This window comes from Phascolarctos cinereus, unplaced genomic scaffold, assembly GCF_003287225.1.
Source record: "Phascolarctos cinereus isolate Bilbo 61053 unplaced genomic scaffold, phaCin_HiC Scaffold_9;HRSCAF=440, whole genome shotgun sequence".
NCBI classification, from domain to species: Eukaryota; Metazoa; Chordata; class Mammalia; order Diprotodontia; family Phascolarctidae; genus Phascolarctos; species Phascolarctos cinereus.
In genome coordinates, this window is record NW_027556402.1 from 5,838,489 (window position 1) to 5,857,577 (window position 19,089).

A 19,089-nucleotide genomic window follows, 5' to 3' on the forward strand; every position below is an offset into this window, starting at 1 on the left:
AAGAATGGCACCCGTCTGCGGACAGAGGTGATGGACTAGTGTGCAGAATGGGACACATTCGTAGATATGGACAATATGGGAATACATACTCTTGTTACAAGGATGTTCTTTCTTTTTTTGTTTAATTTGGGGTAGGGAGAGAAAATAAATGCTTATTATTTAGAAAAGGATAAAATTAAGTTTTTAAAAAGTGAATTGCTATGATTCTCCTTAGTGGGGCTTAGCCCTGGTGTCAGGATTTACAGTTCCTACTCTTCTGGACAGAAACAATTATTTAATCCTTAACATGAGGCATGGGAGTTGGTAATGACATTATACTGGAAGTAAGAAGTCAGGCTAGGAACTCATTGAGGTCCAAGGCAAAGGGAACCCCGATGGTCAGAGGGAAAGGAGCTAACATACCCAGAGAAAATCTGTTCATATCGTTGTCTGGATGGCAAGTAATGTGAATGTCCTCTTGGTGACTACAGTCATGCTCTCCCCACTTTCCTCTGGAGCACTGAAGGAAAGCTGTCTCCTTTCCTGAACAGCTGACATCATCCAACCAGATGAGGCCCCGGCTTTCTTCAAAATGGCGACCAGAGGCCTGTTTGCCATACCTGGGATAAGGAAGTAAGACTATTTTTTATAACTTTTCTAAACCCCAAACATTAATGAGTATTAATTAAATTTCATGTTACTCAGATGGGTTAAATATTCATCCTCTTCCTCTTCCAATCAGGAAACAGAAACCTAAGAAGAAGGAACTCCCCAGAATATCTATCATACAGTCTTATATTAATAATCTGTCATTTGGGAAGTAGATAAAGCACTTTGTAGATTATGAAAAGTCCCCTTTTTCCTTTCTCAAGTTTGGGCGACATCTAGATCCCAATCTTGCTTCTTCTGCCAGAAAAACACAAAGGAATAAGAGATAAACCTCAAATTAGTCTTTAAATATTGACTCAGCATGCTGGCAGATTTCTACCCTGCTGCAGCTATAAGCTATTGAATGAGATAAGAGCCAGTAAAAATATTAAATGAGATAAAAAAATAAGAGAACCTGTAAAATGCCTTGCAAGCCTTTAAGAACTATGAAAATACAAGCTATTGTTATTGCTATTAATATTATTATCATTGCAGTGTCTTCAGATTATTCTGCACATGTGTCTGGACTGCTCCATGTGGACCAGAGCAACTACTTCCCACCTCCCTACCTCACACAGTCACCGCAGTTGCAAAGTGAATAATGTTATGTTGAAGTGACTATGATTTCTCATGGGAATAACAAATAGGCATTTTAATTAAGGCTAAAAATTACTCCCCATCTTCTAATGGGAAAAATCCATGTTTGGAGTAATCTACTCCCATGCTTCTCTCTGGTCCCTGAATTATCAACAGTGAACTAGGTAATTCCCATTGGAGATAGCTGAGCCCTCTTCCTCTTCATGGTCTCTCTAGATACCTTTTTTCCGTTTGATACATGGTGTCAATCCTCATTTGTCCATACATTATCCTCAACATTAAAAAGAAAAATCAACAGTGTTTAGGATTTTAGCCTGTTGATCTGAACTGGAAAAAGTCATCTCCCGTTCATGAAATCCCCGATAAGGAAAAAGGCATGTGACTCAAGGGAGTGAGCACAGCTGTTGCTGACCAGCCTTCCAAGATGGTCCTGGTCCAGACAGTGGGATAACTGGGAAATAAGGAAGTCCTACTGACTTTATAACAAAGAAAATAACAACTGCTGTTCCCATGGTGCTCTATGGTTTCCAAGGCATTTACAGATATTTTTATCTGATTCCCACAAAGATCATGTGAAATAATTGCTCAGGGCATTAAGATTCCCATTTTACAGATGAGAAAACAGAGTAAGAGATGTGAAATGACCTTGGGATGGTCATACAGCTAGACAGGATATGAAGCAGGATTCAAACCTCGTTCCAAGTCCACTCTGTAAAGATTAAATATCATTTGTCCTTCTTTCTCAAAGAGGGCCAATGACTTTATGAGGTGATGCTAACTTGTGGGTAGATCGGGTTTAAGTGAGGCAGAGCTATGCAAAGTCATCAGCCTCACTCTCTCCTCCCGAGTCAGCGGAGTCCAGTGGCAAGACAAGAGTCAAGTCTATTGGTGATGGCCCTAGACACAAGGCAATTTGGGAGGAAGAGCAGTGGAGGGCTCAGGAAACGCTTCACATGGAAGGTAAAGAACATGCAGGTCTGCTTACCACGTATCTGCTATCTGAGCCCAGGGAAAGATGTGTTCATTGCTCAGAGTGTACCAGGGAAGGTGGCTTCAAAAACTGAAATGTTGTGTAGCAACAATGTTTATTCTCTGCCTGAATGACAGTGGATTTGTACAACTTTTCAGTCTTTTATGTTAAAGGAATCAGAAAGACATCTTCATGAGTTCAAATCCGGCCCCAGGCACTTACTAGTGGTGTGACCCTGAGCATGTCACTTCACTCTGTTTGCCTCAGTTTCCTCATCTGTAAAATGAGCTGGAGAAGGAAATGGCCAACCACTCCAGGCTCTTGGCCAAGAACACTCCAAATGGAGTGATGGAGAGTTGAACACAACTGAAAAACGACTTAACAAGCCACTGCTTTGAGTACACTTATTGAGATAACATTTTAAATGGTTGTCTTTGAAAAAAATTATCATCTTTATCTTATTTATCTTTCAAGCATGAGGCAGGGAGATAGAGAGAAGCAAGAGACAAATGCATTTGACTCATAGCCCACAGCCGCCATTCAGGAATTTGGTATGTGTGAGCCATGAAACACTTCCCACAGAACCATGACTGATGGCTTTCAGACTTCCAGACTGGGAAGCTAAGGGGGAAGTCTGGAGGTCCTGTCCATGACAAGGAGGACTATTGTCCTGAGCCAAAAGTGACCCTTGTCATCCAATTCTGAGGCCAAGGATGATGTCATAGCTAGGTGGTGAACTCTGCCCTCTTCTCTAGCTCTGGCCTGTGACGTCAGGACTGCCCTAGTGGTCAAGGACCACACACAGGAGATGCTCTTCTAGAATAAACTCTGCCAGTCACATCAGCTACCCCAGAAGGGACTTGAAAAGCCAGGAAGGGGCCTCAATGTGGCCTGCAGCTCCTGGCAATTACAGAGGTCTTCTTATGATCAATGTGGGGAAGGAGAGGATGAGAGAGAGGAAAAGTTCTCCTTGTGGATGTGCTTGTTCTCCTGCTCTTCTTCTTCTCCAGATCCTGGACTTGGAGATGGGAGGCCCCTCCTTATGGATCAATCAGTCCAATAGCCTTATTTATACAGAGGAAAAGCCTGAGGCCTGGAGAGAGAAGTGACCTGCCCAAGATGACCCAGGTAGTAAGCAGCAGGGGGACTCAGGATCTGAACCCAGAGCTCTTCCTCCAAACCAGCACTCTGGTTGGGGGTACTACCGAAGAAATGACCTAGAGTGGACATGACGTGACGTAATGAAGGGTCGGGAGTTTCAGCAGCTAGTACACTCAGGTCACCAGGAGTTCTGCTACATGGTAAGAAGGACTCTTACTTAAATCCCAGATGCCGACAAGCCACCAGGGTGTTCTTCTCTGTCCACCCGTCATCACAAATGGTTCCCCACCGGCCACGGTAATGTATTTCCAACCGTCCCTCGTGACTGCCCTTTCCGCCAGCTAGTCTCAGGGCCCCATCTGTGGAAAGAAGCAAGAATCAGTTCTCAGCCAGAGAGGCCTTTTGATTTCACCAAAAAGGTCTTAAGAAATTTCTCTTATTCACATGCTACCCTGGCTTAGGGGGAAGAGCCAGATAACAAGATGGATACCTAGACCTGCCACTGTGGCCTGTTCTCATCAATTCTGCATGTCTCCTTGGTTGGCCCCAATCTCCCTCCTTACACCCATTCTAACAGTGAAAACCTTCTTTCCTATTTGTTTATCTCCTGAATATCAAAGAACACAGATGGCCCCAAGACAACTTCGAATCTCCTCCTCCTAGGGATAAACTATCTGGTGGGAAATCTGCACCTTCTTTGTTCTGGCCTCATCCATCCATCACCCACAGACACAGGCTATTTGGACTCCAAAGGATAAGGCCAGAGGAGCTTAGTAACAGCTCAAGGTCTCAAATGAAAAAAGATAAGAAATGGTTATTCTGAGGGGAAGGACAGACACAACAAAGAGTTGTGTTGTATAAAGAAGGATTTCAAAGTAGTAACAATAAATTCCTCAGGAGCCTCAGGCATCTGTTTGTGTCTTAGATCCCCAAATGAAGTCCGAGTGAGGTCTTTGTTGTTTGGTAAATAAATCCTGGGCCAGGAGTGACTAAACTGTCCATTCTCTTTGATTCTGTGATCTCACTATTATACATACATACATACATACATATATATATATATATATATGTGTGTATATATATGTATATATATACACACATATATATATATACACACACACACACACACACACACACACACACACACCCACCAAGGAGGTCAGAGATAAAAGGTCCAATATGAAACAAAATATTCCTAACAACATCTGTAGTAACAAAGAAATGAAAAAAAAATATGCTGTTCATCAGCTTGGAAATGGCTTTTAAAAAAGTAATATACGAATGTAATTGGATATAACTATGCAGCAAAAATAATCAATAAGGGGCAGCTAGTTGGCACAGTGGATAGAGCTCTGGCTTTGGAATCAGGAGAACCTGAGTTCAAATCCAGCCTCAGACATTTGACACTTACTAGCTGTGTGATCCTGGGCAAGTCCCTTAACCTTGATTGCTTCACCAAAAAGCAAAAAGCAAAAAACAAAAACAAAAACAAAATCAATGAGCAATTCAGAGAAATATGGGAAAATCCATACGAACTAATGCAAAGTAAAATAACCAGAGCCAGAAGAATATACCAAATGAGTCCAACAATTTAAGTGACAAAGACTGATCTTTCAAGAAGCTACAAAAGCCAGGGACTGGAAACACAAGGACAAAAATGAAGACGTCTGCAATCTTGCAGAAGAGCGTGCTGCACAAATTCTGCCCAAATAGAAAGAACCCTCAGTGGCACTTGTAATAATCTTGGGCAGAAGAAACACTTTAGAAGGAATGACTAAAACTCTAACAACATCCTAAGGTAAACTTCATTCAAGTCAGCAAATATTAAGCGTGCAGAAGACACTGTGCCACCGAGGCATCCGGTATCCTTCATACTTTGGTCTATCTGTGACCTCATCAATGTTGGCAATCCCTCCAGGGATGCAGACTATAGCCTATCCATGTTGTCTCATCTTGAGCACTTCCATATCCTGGAAGGTTGGGTGTGTGTAGGTGTGGGAGGTGTCCATTGGGTATTCTCGGATTTCTCTACATCACAAACCCATCTCCTCTTCCAATCTTACATCTCTCTGAAGACGTCCTTTAAACGTTCTTGGCTGGCAACGTATCATAGCTCCCCCAAGCCCAGCATGTGTTTCTGTCATCCTTTGGGTGAGCCTAAATTTTAAACCTTTAGACCTCAGGTACCCCACAACTTGTAGTCACCGGGTACGTGAAGACATGATGAGAACAATGTCAGCCCTCAAGGTGGGATTCTTCTGGTGGGATACGATGTGTACAAGCATAAATATAGTTCACAGATAACCATTAGGTGGCACTGGCAAGCAAGGAAGGCCTGGCTATCAAACATGCTGGGCCTGGGCCCAGGTCTCAAGGCCGTGGGAACTCATTTCCCCTCTGGTGTGGTGAAATTCATTGCACACGGCCCTTCAGGGAGAAAGAAGAAAAATGGCTGCCTGGGTCCACACTTTCCCACCTCCTTGCCTGTACCAGCTCAGATCTGCTAGAGGCACCATCACAGCGATTCTCCTTCCTCTTCTCAACAATCATTAAAAACTAAGTAATAAGTTCTCATCTCTATTAAGCATGTAGCTCCAAAACCACAGCTAGTTTTCACTGGCAGAATTCAAATCTGGTTTACAAAGCCCCGATAATTTAGACCTCCTTCTCTTACCAGGTTGTCCTTCCTTCCTTCTTTCCAGTTTCCCAGTATAGCACACTTGCTAGCTATTTCCTTCTAAAAAAAAGTTTTTATGGATGTCTTCTGTGAGCTTTTTTATATCAGTATAGTTTTCCACAGTATCCTTCTCCCTCACCCTCCCAGAACCATCCCATATAACATATAGTATTTTTAAAGACAAAAAAAAAGAGGGAAAAAAATAAACATTACACATCAATACTTTGAAAAAGTCCAAAAACATGCACTATGCAAAGCTATGGATGGACCTCCCGTCTCTATGAGGGGTGCACTGTCTGCTTTCCATTCAATTTCAAACACGTACCAAGGAACCCAAACTATCACTTAAAGAAATGATAGTTAACATGCTTATTCTGCAGATAGAATGAGATACAAGTGATATGAGAATTTTAGAAATGGTAGCTGGATAATCCTAACACCTAGAAACTGTTTGGGGACTATGGAGAAATTGCATATATTGCGAGTTGCTGGTTGGACCTTCTCTCTCTTCCCTTTCTCTACCCTTTGTCCTTTTGGGATAGAGAAAAGTAGGAAATAGATGAAGGAAGATAAAAACAGAGTGACTCTCTTTTCCCAGAAGAGTGCAAGGGGAACCCCAGCTAGTGCAGTGTGAGCATGGCATGGGTGTGAGACCTAGAATGTGACCCCGCCCCACTCTCTAGACTGGTTGCCTCAGCTATCCTGTACTCACACTGACAAATCGGGAGTTTGCAGGAGGGGTGGCCACACCACTACAACTCACCTTTGGGCTTCAGGAGGTGACTCTTGTGTTGAAGAACTACGTATTTTTTACTAGCAATTATGGCTTTCGAGCCCCCACTGGAAAGCTTTCCATTTAACAAATCGTCCAAGATGACAACACTAATTCCAAACATTTACTGAACTAAGTTTACAAAACAAGAATAATCAAAGCATGACATTCCACCAATGAACTTAGGGAAAAACTCTTTCACCAATGTACACAGTATCCATGGGGGAAAGTACATATAAACTTAGAAAACCCCAGCACGCAGGGACATGAGTAGGGACCACGTGTTCCTGGAAGGACGCACTGCTCTAGATGGCTCGAGCCTTGGTGTCTGATGTGCAGGGACACTCCTTTGCTGAGCCTCTCTGCCCTGCTCTGCTAGCTGCCCCTGAACACTCCCCTTTGGCCCTGCTGAGCCAGGACTAGACTCAGTATAGCAGAACTCTTAGCCAGAAGACTAGCACTCTTCCAGGTCTACTCCCTTGGCTGGATTCTGAAGGGTTTTCTCTTCTCAGGCATTGCAGGAAAAGGCAAAGAGAGATCCTTCTCCAATCAGCTCCGCCCAGCAGCAAAGCTTCTCCTCCCATCAGGTTTCCCAAACAGTAGCTGACAGTGTGAGATCTTAGGTCTTGCTGTGGCCCAGGGCTGAGGACTCTTCTTACATCTATTCAAAGGTCTAGTCTTGACCCTCAAAGGTCTTGTCTCGACCAAGCCTACTGCTCTAAAGCAGGGTTTCTTGTGTGAAATGACTCACTTCAATCTTATGGTGAGAAACCAAAATCCACTTTTCCATCAGCTCAACCACAACTAGGCAATATACAATTTCTCTACAGTTCCCAATAAGTTCTAGGTAACAAGATTACCCAGCTCCCATCTCTAAAGTTTTCTTATCATTCGTGTGTAAGTTAGATGCTGGGAAACCATACACTGTGGCCAGCTTTACTCTGGGAGATTGTCTTTTCTCTGTTTACAACGGTTCACTTTCTGCCCTTTTCTATTAATAAAAGTGTTCAGATGAGAAAGAGGCACCACCTTATCTTAGTCTCACCAAGAGACACTCGTTGCTTCTTGCCTGACTGGTGACAGAAGTCTCTGGACTATCCCTTGTCTCTCTATCAAAATGTTCTCAGTGCTCCCAGACCCTCTGACTGAGTAGGGAAACAAGGGCCCAGGCATGAACCTAGTTGTCCTGCACCATTGTTATTCTTTTCTGTCTTCAGAGTTAAAGGGTCATCTCTTCCTTGAGTGTGTGGAGGAAAGAATTCTATTATTCTCCCTAACCTAGTGAGCATCACTTCATACAAATGGGCCAGGTCTCTGTCTAGTTCTCAGTTCTGGAAAGCATTCTACAAGGAAAATAGTGGTGGACAGAGTACTGGTGACTGAGAGAAGCATTCAAGTAGAAGGGGACGCCTGAGCTAAGCCTCGAAGGAAGACAATTATTCTGAGAAGTGCCCGTGAGGAGGGAGTACATTCCAGGCACGGACACAGCCTGGCTGGGAGCTATGAGGCTAGAAATAGCTTGTCCAGGAATAGGGTGGTTCGACTGAAACATAGCTTGAGTGAAGAGGAACCAGGGGAAATAAGACTGGAAAGTTAGAACAGTGAGATGGCCAACTGGAGGGAGTGGAATGATGGCGGTGCCCTTGACAGACGTAGGGCAAGTCTGGAAGAGAGGCAGACTTGGAGGAAGAGGGAGCACTCTGCCTTTGACCCACTGAGTCTGAGATGTGTCTGGGGCATGTGGTTTGTGATGTCCCATAGGCAGGAGCCCAGGAGAGAGACCGGAAATAGGGAGGTCTGGGAATGATCACGATAGAGGTGATAGCTGAACACCCAGGAGCTAAGGCGGTCAGTGAGTGTGGCGCCATCTGTCATCAGCTCTGCTACCCAGTGAGCGTGGCAACCAGACTCCTACCGGCCTTGGCATGGCCATTTCTCTGAAGGTCAAGTCCTGCTGGAAGTTCTGAGATCCTCCTTGGACAGCACAAGGGAGCGGATGAATGAACATCATTAACTGTGATCATCAGTTCTGCTCTTTGCTGCTGCTTGTTGAACGTGCAACAAAGTAACAATATGTCCCTCAATCACATTCAGTTTGGTAAGTCAATACTAAGGGCCTACTGTGTGCAGGGCACCGTGTTCAACACAAAGACAAAAGTGAAACAACTTCCTCTGAACTAAAACAGCAGCCATCTGCACGGCCAGAAGACAGACTCAGAGCCTCAGGCTAATCCAAGCTGCCTTCGTGCACGGATTCTAGGAGGCTGTGTTTTCCCCCCGGGCTGATGTGGGGGTGGGAAGAACGGGTGGCACCGAGGGGTGAAGCTGCCGGCCCGCGTACCTGTCAGAGGGGTGCACGAGACCCCCGCATCCTCCCGGTGGTCACAGTTGTGTTGTTGCCAGGAGCTCTTGGGACACTGCTCAAGGGAAAGCTCGTTTCCGGTGCACCGTACTTCATCCAACATGACGGAGCCAGATCCTTGTCCAAAGTGGGCCCGGGACCACGCTTTGGCAACCCCGCTAAACCAAGCGAAAAACAAAACAATCAATCACCACCAGTGTGACCCAGGCACCTGCCCAGGCAACGGTGTTTTTGTCGGAGACACTGATGGACATGCGGAGGAAGGCCGTGGCTGCTCTCTGTAAAAGGTAACGGGTTTGTTCCCAAATAGCCTCCTAACAGGCCTGTCCGAGTAATCCATGGGGCAGCTAGGTGCTGTGGTGGATACAGTAAAGACTCAGAGTCTGGAAGACCTGACTCCAATTCCTGTTTCAGATACCTAATGAGCCACGTAACCCTGGAGAGTCATTTAACCCTTCTCAGCCTTAATTTCCTCATTTGTAAAATGGGAACAATGATAGCAACTGCTTCTTAAGGTTGTTGTGAGGAGGCCCAGAAGAGAAGGGAATGGCGGTCAGGGCCCATGTCTGAGTCCTTATGGCAAGGGTGGCTAATGATGCTTTTTAAATGAGAGTATTGGGTCAAGCCATTCCCCAATTGATAAATGGTCAAAGGATAAGAACAGACAGTTCTCAGATGAAGAAATTAAAGCCATCTATATTCACATGAAAAAATGCTCTAAACCGTTATTGATTAGAGAAATGCAAATCAAAACAATTCTGAGGTACCACATCACACCTATCAGATTGGCCAACATGACAAAACAGGAAAATGATCAGTGTTGGAGAGGATGTGGGAAAATTGGAACGCTAATGCATTGTTGGTGGAGTTGTGAAATGATCCAACCATTTTGAAGAACAATTTGGAACTATGCCCAAAGGGCTACAAAAATGTGCATACCCTTTGATCCAGCAATAGCACTTCTAGGGCTATATCCCAAAGAGATCAAACAAATGGGAAAAGGACCCACATGCACAAAAATATTCATAGCAGCTCTTTTTGTGGTGGCAAAGAATTGGAAATTGAGAGGATGCCCATCCACTGGGGAATGGCTGAGCAAGTTGTGGTATACGAATATAATGGAATACTATTGTGCTATAAGAAATGATGAACAGGCTGACTTCAGAAAAACCTGGGAAGACTTATATGGTCTGATGCTGAGTGAAGTGAGCAGAACCAAGAGGACTTTGTACACAATAACAGCCACGTTATACGATGACTAATATCGTTAAACTGAACCCTTCTCAGCATTACGAGGATCTAAGACATCTCCAGAGGCCTTGGGTTGGAAAATGCTGTCCACATCCAAAGAAAGAACTATGAAAGTCAAATCGCTCCCACTTGTTTTTACCTTCTGTTGAGTTTTGTTTCATCTTTCTGATGGTTCCTCCTATTGGTTTTAATTTTTACTTACAACTTCACTAATGTGAAAATATGTTTAATAGGAATGTAAATGTAAAGCCTGTATCAGATTGTGCACCGTCTTGGGGAGGGTGGGTGGAGGAAGGGGGAGGAAAATTTTCAACTCAAAAGCATATGGAAGTGATTGTTGGTAAATCAATAAATTAATAAAATTGGGGAAAAAATTAAAAAAATAAATGAGAGCATTGGGGTGTTTTTAACAGTATTTTTTTCAATTTATTCATTTATTTTTAGCATTTCTCCTCCTCCCAGGTGCTTGTGCCTTCCTTCCCCCACCTAGTTACCTGGCATCTCTTTGCAGACTCATGTACACACATAATTCCCCACCTAGTCTGGTGAGTCTTAGGGGTTGTTTTACTTTCATCTCTGCATACCCTAGCACAGTCTTGGTGCCCAGTAGGTACTTAATAAATGCTGTGGGATGATTGATGAATGAGAAAACAATCAGGTTCTTAGCAAACAGAGGAATAGTGGGTACAGAGCTGACCTCACCAGTCCCACCTAGGACACACTAGCGCTGAGACCCTGGGCAAGTCCCCAGCCTTCTCAGGGGTCTAGAGAGCTCTTGGAGGTTCCAAGAGGGAGAGGAGATGCTGCCCTGCATCAGGAGAGAGGGAATCCCCTTCCCCACTGACATCACAGGTCGGTCCCTATCCCCTTGGCAAAGATTTTCACAACCCAAAGGATTCTCACCATTTGCTATTCTACACAATTGGGCTGTTAAGACAGCTGAATATCTTAAAGTTCTTTTCACTGCTTCCTTCCAATGGACAAGAGGCTCCCTGGAGACAATATTCTCATATAATATTTAGGATAAAAAGGTAAAAATGAATATTTCAATGACTGTGGGAGATGAAATAAATAAATATCCCTTATGCACCCAAGTCACCTGTGAATTCAGAGTAATTCCATCTGTTGGGAATAATCGAAAGACATTTATATGTTAAATATGTTCATTCTTAATGTTATAGTGAAATTAAGAAAAAAGAATTATGGAAGCAAGTTTAGAGAAACAAGAGGTCAAAGGACCTGAGAAACTAGAGAGCCATAGAGACAGCTGGGTGACTCCTGACAAAGGATGCAGGGTGGAGGAAAGGCTGTTGGGAACAGCCAGTCTGGAAAGTCATCAATCAAAACGCATTCATTAAACACCTACAGCGATTCAGTCGCTGTTCTGAGTCCTGGGGGTCCAAGTACAGAGCATAAAGTAATCCCTACTGAGAAAAAAATCTACATTCTAACGGTGCAGCCAAGGAGTACGTGGTATATACAGAATACATTTCAAGAGAATAAATACAAAGACACGGAAATGCTATCCAAAGCCAGCTCGTCTTCAGGGGCCACGCTAGCAACGGGGCACCAGGGAAGGCTTCCAGGAGCAGACAGCCGTGCTAGGGCTCTGTCTTGAAGGAAGGGAGGGGCCCTCTATGAGATGTACGTATGAAGTGAGCCGACTCCAGGGTGAGTCAGGGCAAAGGCACAGATGGGAAGGCGGCCTGGTGAGTGTCAGGGCCCAGGGAAACACTGATTGGCCGGATCACGGGAGAGACACAGAAGCAGAAAACTGTCCCTTCGTGCCATCCAGGGGCCAGTGAGTGCGCCACAAGGAACAAGGAGGTGATGGGGGCAGAAGGGCGGGGGTCAGGTCCCTCACATGCTGTGTGCTCCTTGTGTGGCCTTGGGCAAGTCATGATCCTTTCCTTGGCCTCAGTTTCCTCCTCTGTGCAATGGGTTGGACCAGATGATTTCACAGGTCGGTGTCTGTCTGGTCTTTCAGCAGCATGACTGGAAAAGGAGGGCCCTTGGATTTTGGTCCCCAAGGCTACAAACAGACGAACAAAGAAGGAAGTAAAGCAGCGAGCCAAACCTCAGGCCAAGCTGGCGGCAGACCACTTCGGCATCCGCATCGTCCCACTGGTCATCGCACACCGTGCCCCACTGCCCCGCGTGGTAGAGTTCCACTCGGCCCTCGTGGATGCCGCGTCCGCCAACGAGCCGCACGGGTGTCCAGGCAGGAGCTGTGGGTCCAAAGACAGAGAAGGGAAAGCTGGGTCACCAGATGCGGGTGGGACTTGAACCCAGGACTTTCCAGCACTCCTGTCCCACTGCCTCTTATTCTTTGCCAGACTTCAGCCCTAGCCTGCTCCCACCTTTGGCCTCTCCTCCTCCTCCTCCTCGTGGGCTACTGAATGGAGCTGGAGGAAGTCACTGAACAGTGGGGATGAAGTACATTATAAATTCATGTCACCCATCTTTAATTGGGCCCTCACTTGACCACGGTAGTCCTTTCATAGTCCCCTAATTGACTCCCTATCTCACTTCCCACAAGAGCTATTCTAAATGTTTTCTTCCTGTTTCAAGTGTCTCATGTCTCTCTTTCTCTCAGCTGAGGACCTCACCTCTTAATTTCACTGAGAAAATTAAAGTTATGGATTGATGGATTGGTAACCTCAACAACTTCCGTAGGCTGAATCATTATCCTTATGTAGATGACTCCCAGATCTGAATATCTAGCCCTAACAGCTCCCTCAAACGTCAGTCCTGCACCACCAATTGCAACTGCCCACCGGACCTTTCAATCTGGGTGTCCCAGGGACATCCCCCTCCTTCTTTGCCTCTGCCACAGAGACCCTCTTTTCCTTCTACACGTGGTTCAAGCACCACCATTGACGTGAGGCCCTTCCTTGTGCACCCAGTGCCAGTGCCCCCAACCATACTGTATTCATGAGTATCTCTTCTCTTCACATTTATTCTGTATGTAGTGACAAATGTTCCTGCTGTGTGGACAACACTACTGCTTGAGAGTAGGGATGGCTAGTTCTTTGGATATGGATTCCTGACACCTCACACAGTGCCTAGCACTTAGAGACAAGCAATACATTTTTGTTGACTTAGGATTCCTGAGACCTAGGCTACATTGCCAGCAATAACATAATGAGTCATTCCAATAAATTATAACAGGTTGGTAGAAATCATGCACATGATACTTCTTAAAAGCATAGAAGAGAATAACAAATCTAATAATCGCTAAATGTAGTTTAGACTTCAATGCTAGTCATGTTTCATTTATTGACTGAAGCAATATTAAAAAATTTTAATCAGAAATGTAATTATTGTAAAAGATAATAAAACATTTAGAAATGCAAGGTATCCCAAAAGTCTCAGTCCTGTGCTTCCGTAGGTTAAATTGCATTAAGACTTTCAGGAGACACTGTATGTCATCTGGGTTTCCCAAATCTAAGCCAACTGAGATCTCAAGTGGGTCTTCCTACCAATTATTTTAATTAAAGCCTTGAACTCCTGGACTATATTTGCCTTCTCCCCTAAGATCTTCCTCCAATGCTTCACCCCAGGATGAGGCAATCTTGAGCTCCAAAAGACTAATCCTGGAACAACCCGGGTTTGACAAGTGTTACTGAGAGCTGAAGGGCATCAGGCCCAGGCACAGTCAGGCCTGCCCATCTGATGCCCACCCACTTTATCTCTCTGAGCCACAGTTTCCCCATCTGTAAAACAGGGACAATAATATCTATAGTACCTATGCCAAAGGGTTGTAAGCATCAAATAAGATTACAGTGCTCAGTAAATCTTAATCTGCCATACAAATATTAGTTATTATTACAGGGGTGGGTTTAAGATATGCAAAGGTGTGAGAAATTGATGATTACTTCTGGATTTGGGAATGGATCAGGAAAGGCTGCTTGGAGAAGTGGGACTTGACCTAGGTTTTGAAGAGGAAGAAAAAGTTCCTCAGGTTGAAATGAGAAAGGAGTATGGTCCAGGTCCAAGAGACCTCCTGTATATATTCAAGGAATCAACAGAAGTCAACATGGAACTGGCTACTTATAGTGTTTGTCTGGAACAGAGAGCATGTGAATAGGAATACTGTGAAATAAATAGGAAATTTTGGTCTGAGCCTCAACGTAAATGGGCTTTCAAGACCATGCTAAAGAGTCTGCATTTTATCTTACTGACCAATGCCTACTTAAAAGACTGTAGATCGGCCAAGTAAAGGTATTAAAGCTATGTTTTAACAAGATCATTTTGGGAGCTATATGAAAAGAGGTTTGGAGAGGAAAGAGAATGGAGTCAAGAAGACCAGTGAGGAACGTTCTGTTGATTAGGCAGGAGGAGATGAGGACCCGAAGTCATGGGGTGGGGGGAGATTGTTGTCAGGGATGTTATAAATACAGACTGGTAAGGCACTGGCAGCTGATGGGATGTGGGGGTTGAAGGGTCAAGGCTTACAGGATTTAGGACTCGTAAGCACCTTGGACACTAGCAAGTCCAAATCCCTCGTTTTATAGTAGAAGAAACTAAAGATGAGAGGGGGGATGTGACCTGCCTCAATTCATATGGGAAGTCAGTGCAGAGCTAGGATCTAAATCCAGGTCTGTGAATTCCAAATCCAATGCTCTTCCCATGACACCAGGCTGCCAAAGGGAAGACTGCCTATCATTTTTTTTCATTCTGTTGATAATGGAAAATTCAGAAAATAAGTATATAAAAACCAAGGAAATTGTGATTGAACTCTTAGCTATACTCATTATGGGGAAGATTTCAGAAGACTACAAATTCTGATATTTAAAAATTATACTGCATTTAAAGTGACACTTCTAAGAAAAGAAGCAAGGCAGATCTGCTCATTTGTGATTATAACAATAGCTGAAATGTATATTATGTAGATGTGCATATATAATATACATTTCAGCTATTGTTATATATGTATATATGCACACATACATTTCAGCTATTATTATATATGTCTATATGCATATATAATATACATTTCAGTGGTTGTTATACATAATTATATATTAGCAATTGTAAATTATATATAATGTATAAAATATTATATTATGCATATATACATGTGCATCTCATTTTAAGGTTCATGCAGCACTCTACATATATTATCTCATTTAAACCTCACAACCCATGAGTTATTTGCTAAAGGTATTCTCATTCCCATTTTATAGCTGAGCAAACTGAGTCTCAGAGAGGTTGGGTGATTTGCTGGTGATATCCTCTCTGGGAAGTATCCTCCTGATGCCAAACCTGGCTGTTTCCCTGTGCTGAAAAGATGCTAAAATTGAAAGAAGGGAGCGCTTGGTTATTTGGGGGTACCCTGGTAAAAGCTGCAGAAGACTGCAGCTGCCATCTTCTGTGGACACGTCCCTGGGGGCCCCACGGTGTCTCGTTCACAAAGCAGAATGTTGTCTTCATCCCCCCGGCAGTGGGTGCTGCTCCAGTGAACGGGAATGAGGCCCAGGTCAGACATTGGGGTCTGTTTGGCTGTCCCTTTTGCCCTGGGAGGGAGAAAACCACAGTTAAGTTATGAAATAAATAAGCTTCTGCGCGTGTGGGTTTGGGAACAGGAGAAGGAAGGAAAGGGGGAGAGCTTTCAAGGAAATTAAGATGTCAGATCAAAGCTTGGGCAAACGAGCCACAATAACTTCATTCTTTTCACTAGTTCTGCAAGACTTTTAATTTTTGCAGACCTTTTAAAATAACTAGCTCTTCAATTTGGGGGCAGAAAGGGACCCTTGCCAACAGCCCCTAATTAAAAGACAGAAGTAAGCCGTGGTTCTCTGCCCACATCACCCTCCTCCTCAATAGTCCCCAATGGCTCCCTATGTATTACCTCTACAATCCAATAGAAACTGCTCTGCCTCGTAGTGAAAGTTCTTCCTCTCCCTTCCCTGGTCCGGACAAAATGGCCTTCTTGGTGACTGTCCCACACGTCATCTCATCTTCTGTCTCCCTGCCTTCACACCGCCTGTCCCCTCCTCCTGCAATGCCCTCCCTCCTTGACTCTGCAGCCCTAAGTCTCCAGCTTCTTTTGTGATTCAGCTCAAGCACCAGCTTCTGGCTGATGACCACTGCCCCTCCCTGCCATTCCCTGTTCTCTGCTTTGTGTATCTTGTACGTACGTACACACACACACACACACACACACACACACACACACACACATGCTGTTTCCTCTGTTGGAGTATAAGCTCCCTGAGGGCAGGAACTGTTTGGCCTTTGGCTTTGTTTCTTGAGCAGCTGGCACATAGCGGTGCTTTTTCAATGCTTGTTTTATATAATCAAGTTTCGTTTTTCTTTTACCGCCCCTGTGATTTCACTGGCATAGGGAATTTCTTCTGCCGTCGTTAGCTTACAGAGTAGCCAAGGACTCTGAAAGGCGAGTCAGTTCCACAGCTGCGGCAGAGGCCGTTTGGAACCTAGGTCTTCCTAGCCGGCCCTCCTTGCATGATGCCATGTTAGCTCCTACTCCCCCGTGCCACTGCTTGTTCAATGTCCCATCTTGTGTCATGGGGTGAAGAAAACATTAGACTGTGAGCTCCCAGAAGGCAGGAACTGCCTCAGGCCTTTCTTTGTATCCACAGCACTCGGTACCAGTGCCTGGCACATAGTAGGTGTTTAATAAATGGTTGTTGACTGACTTAGTGACAGAGAGGCCAACTTCTCACACGGGTGGTTTCATATCTGCTCCCAAGCAGCCCTTTCCTGAAGCTATGGACTGTTGGGCACTGGCCTCACCTGGCCCCCAACAAAGATGAGTGTCCTTGTCCTAACAAAGAAATGATGGGAATGGGCAGTAGCATTGGCAAAGCCTTTTCCCTAGGAGGGAGATGATAGAAATGGATGGCTTCATACACGGTGCCAACTGCATCGTTTCAGGAGCAGGTGAACAGAATTGTATGAGAGAAAAGGCATGGCAGAATGCTCGTGGATTTAGGGCCACAAGGGACAGTGGAGACCATCTGGTCCAAGGACCTCATTTGATAGCTGAAGAACAGAGGCCCAGAACAGCTAGGTGACTTGCCCAGGGTCACACAGCTGGCGTGCATCTGAGCTAAGATTTGTCTTGACTTTATGAGCAGCGCCCATTACACCATACCAGCTCTTGTTGAAACCTCTGGTTTTATTTCTGTCACTAACTATGACAATCTCTTTGGGCCTCCATTTCTTCATCAGTAAAATAAGTGGGTGTATATCACGTGATCTCTAAATTCTTTTCCAGCCATGCTACATGGAATAAATAACTTAACCCCTCTGGGCTTCAGTTTCCTCCTCTGGAAATCAAGAGTGTTGGACTAGATGGTGTCTAAAGGCCCTGCCTGCTCTAAATTTATAGTCTTCTGATCCTGGGGCCATTACAGGGTGTGAAAGAGTTTATAATAATCCCTCACATTTAGCTAGGACTGAAACAGCTGTCCTGACAACCCTGTAAGTATTAGCACCCCCAATGTACAGATGAGGCTCAAGCATGTTACACAAGCCTCCGTGGGCACACACCTGGTCCTCAGTGTGGATCTGAACCTACTTGTTCTGAATCAAAGTTAAACATCCTTTCCACTCCAGCATCCTCCCACATTCCATGACTACAGGAATATAATGGAGCCTTGGAACGCCACATTTCCAATGTCCTTTCCGTGGTTCCATTTTGGGGAGAATTTGCATATACAATTACTATCAAAGCTAAAAGTTAAATAAATGATCTGAGATGATCGGCTCCTGAAGAAAATAATGAGCATTGCCCAGGAAGAATGGGAAGCTGATGACCCAAGAACTGGATCCAGATGGATCCCGACTCATGTCATCTAATTCACAGATTTTAAAGAAGTTGCTTTGGATGAATCCAGACTGATATGAAGTACTCTAAATACTTATTCTAACAGGCATCCACCCAGAATGATGCCACTCTGGGTCCTGCCGGCAGATCCAGTGACATAGTTAAGGTCTTGCAACAGGTGCCATGACTATCCATTATGGCAGCAACAAAGGTGGGTGAGCCCAAGGTGAGCCCAAGGTGGGCCCAAGGTGAACGAAGAGAGGAAAGGGATGGCATGCTGAGGGATGGCTGGAGCAATCTGACTGAACTCTGGGAATGTCATGGTTTTTCTAAATGATTAAAAACAACCCACTCCAAGCCATTACCATGCTCCTCATAACCAAGGCTCACAGAGGGGTTCAGTGACTTGCCCTGAGTCACTCAATTCCTAAGTATCTAAGGCAGGATTTGAACCTAGACCTCTCTAACTCTAAGGCCTGTGCCCTACCCACCATGCCATGTTCCTTCTCTTCTCTAAAACTCTCCAGTTCAGTCTCAGTATTCTGCTCTTCTTTCTTTCATGACTCAATTCATAAGACTATTTTTTCCTGCAGAGATGAGTTTTTTAAAAGGAAATCATGTATACACATCTCATTTATGCATTTGGAAGAAACTTTAGAGGTCACGTAGCTGAATCCCCTCATTTTACACCAAAGGAAACTGGAGAAGGTCAGAGAAGATGCAGAGACTGGCCCAAGGTCATACTGAATAAAGAGCAATGACCACTAAGAATTCACACAAAAACACAACAATCTCTGCCCTCAAGGGACTTACATTCTCCCTGGGGTATACAGGCAAGCACTCAGATCTCATTGACATGGATCTTCTCTCAAACTTCTAGAGCCTCAATCTACCCATCTATAAAATAAGGGGGCCTGACCAGGTGGTCACTTCTAGA

General features: G+C 44.5%; 1 protein-coding gene across 3 annotated transcripts in view; it reads right to left on the bottom strand.

The window, feature by feature from the left end:
* PRSS12 (serine protease 12) overlaps positions 1 to 19,089 on the bottom strand; it is a 77,232-nt gene that overhangs the window by 33,088 nt on the left and 25,055 nt on the right. For all 3 annotated transcript variants that reach the window (XM_021008241.2, XM_021008240.2, XM_021008242.2), the window contains exons 3-7: positions 15,695 to 15,876; positions 12,435 to 12,585; positions 9,086 to 9,264; positions 3,513 to 3,654; positions 403 to 599 (exon numbers count right to left, since the gene is read on the bottom strand). In XM_021008241.2, the coding sequence (XP_020863900.1) occupies positions 403 to 599; positions 3,513 to 3,654; positions 9,086 to 9,264; positions 12,435 to 12,585; positions 15,695 to 15,876 (851 nt within the window). The remainder of the gene's footprint in view (positions 1 to 402; positions 600 to 3,512; positions 3,655 to 9,085; positions 9,265 to 12,434; positions 12,586 to 15,694; positions 15,877 to 19,089) is intronic.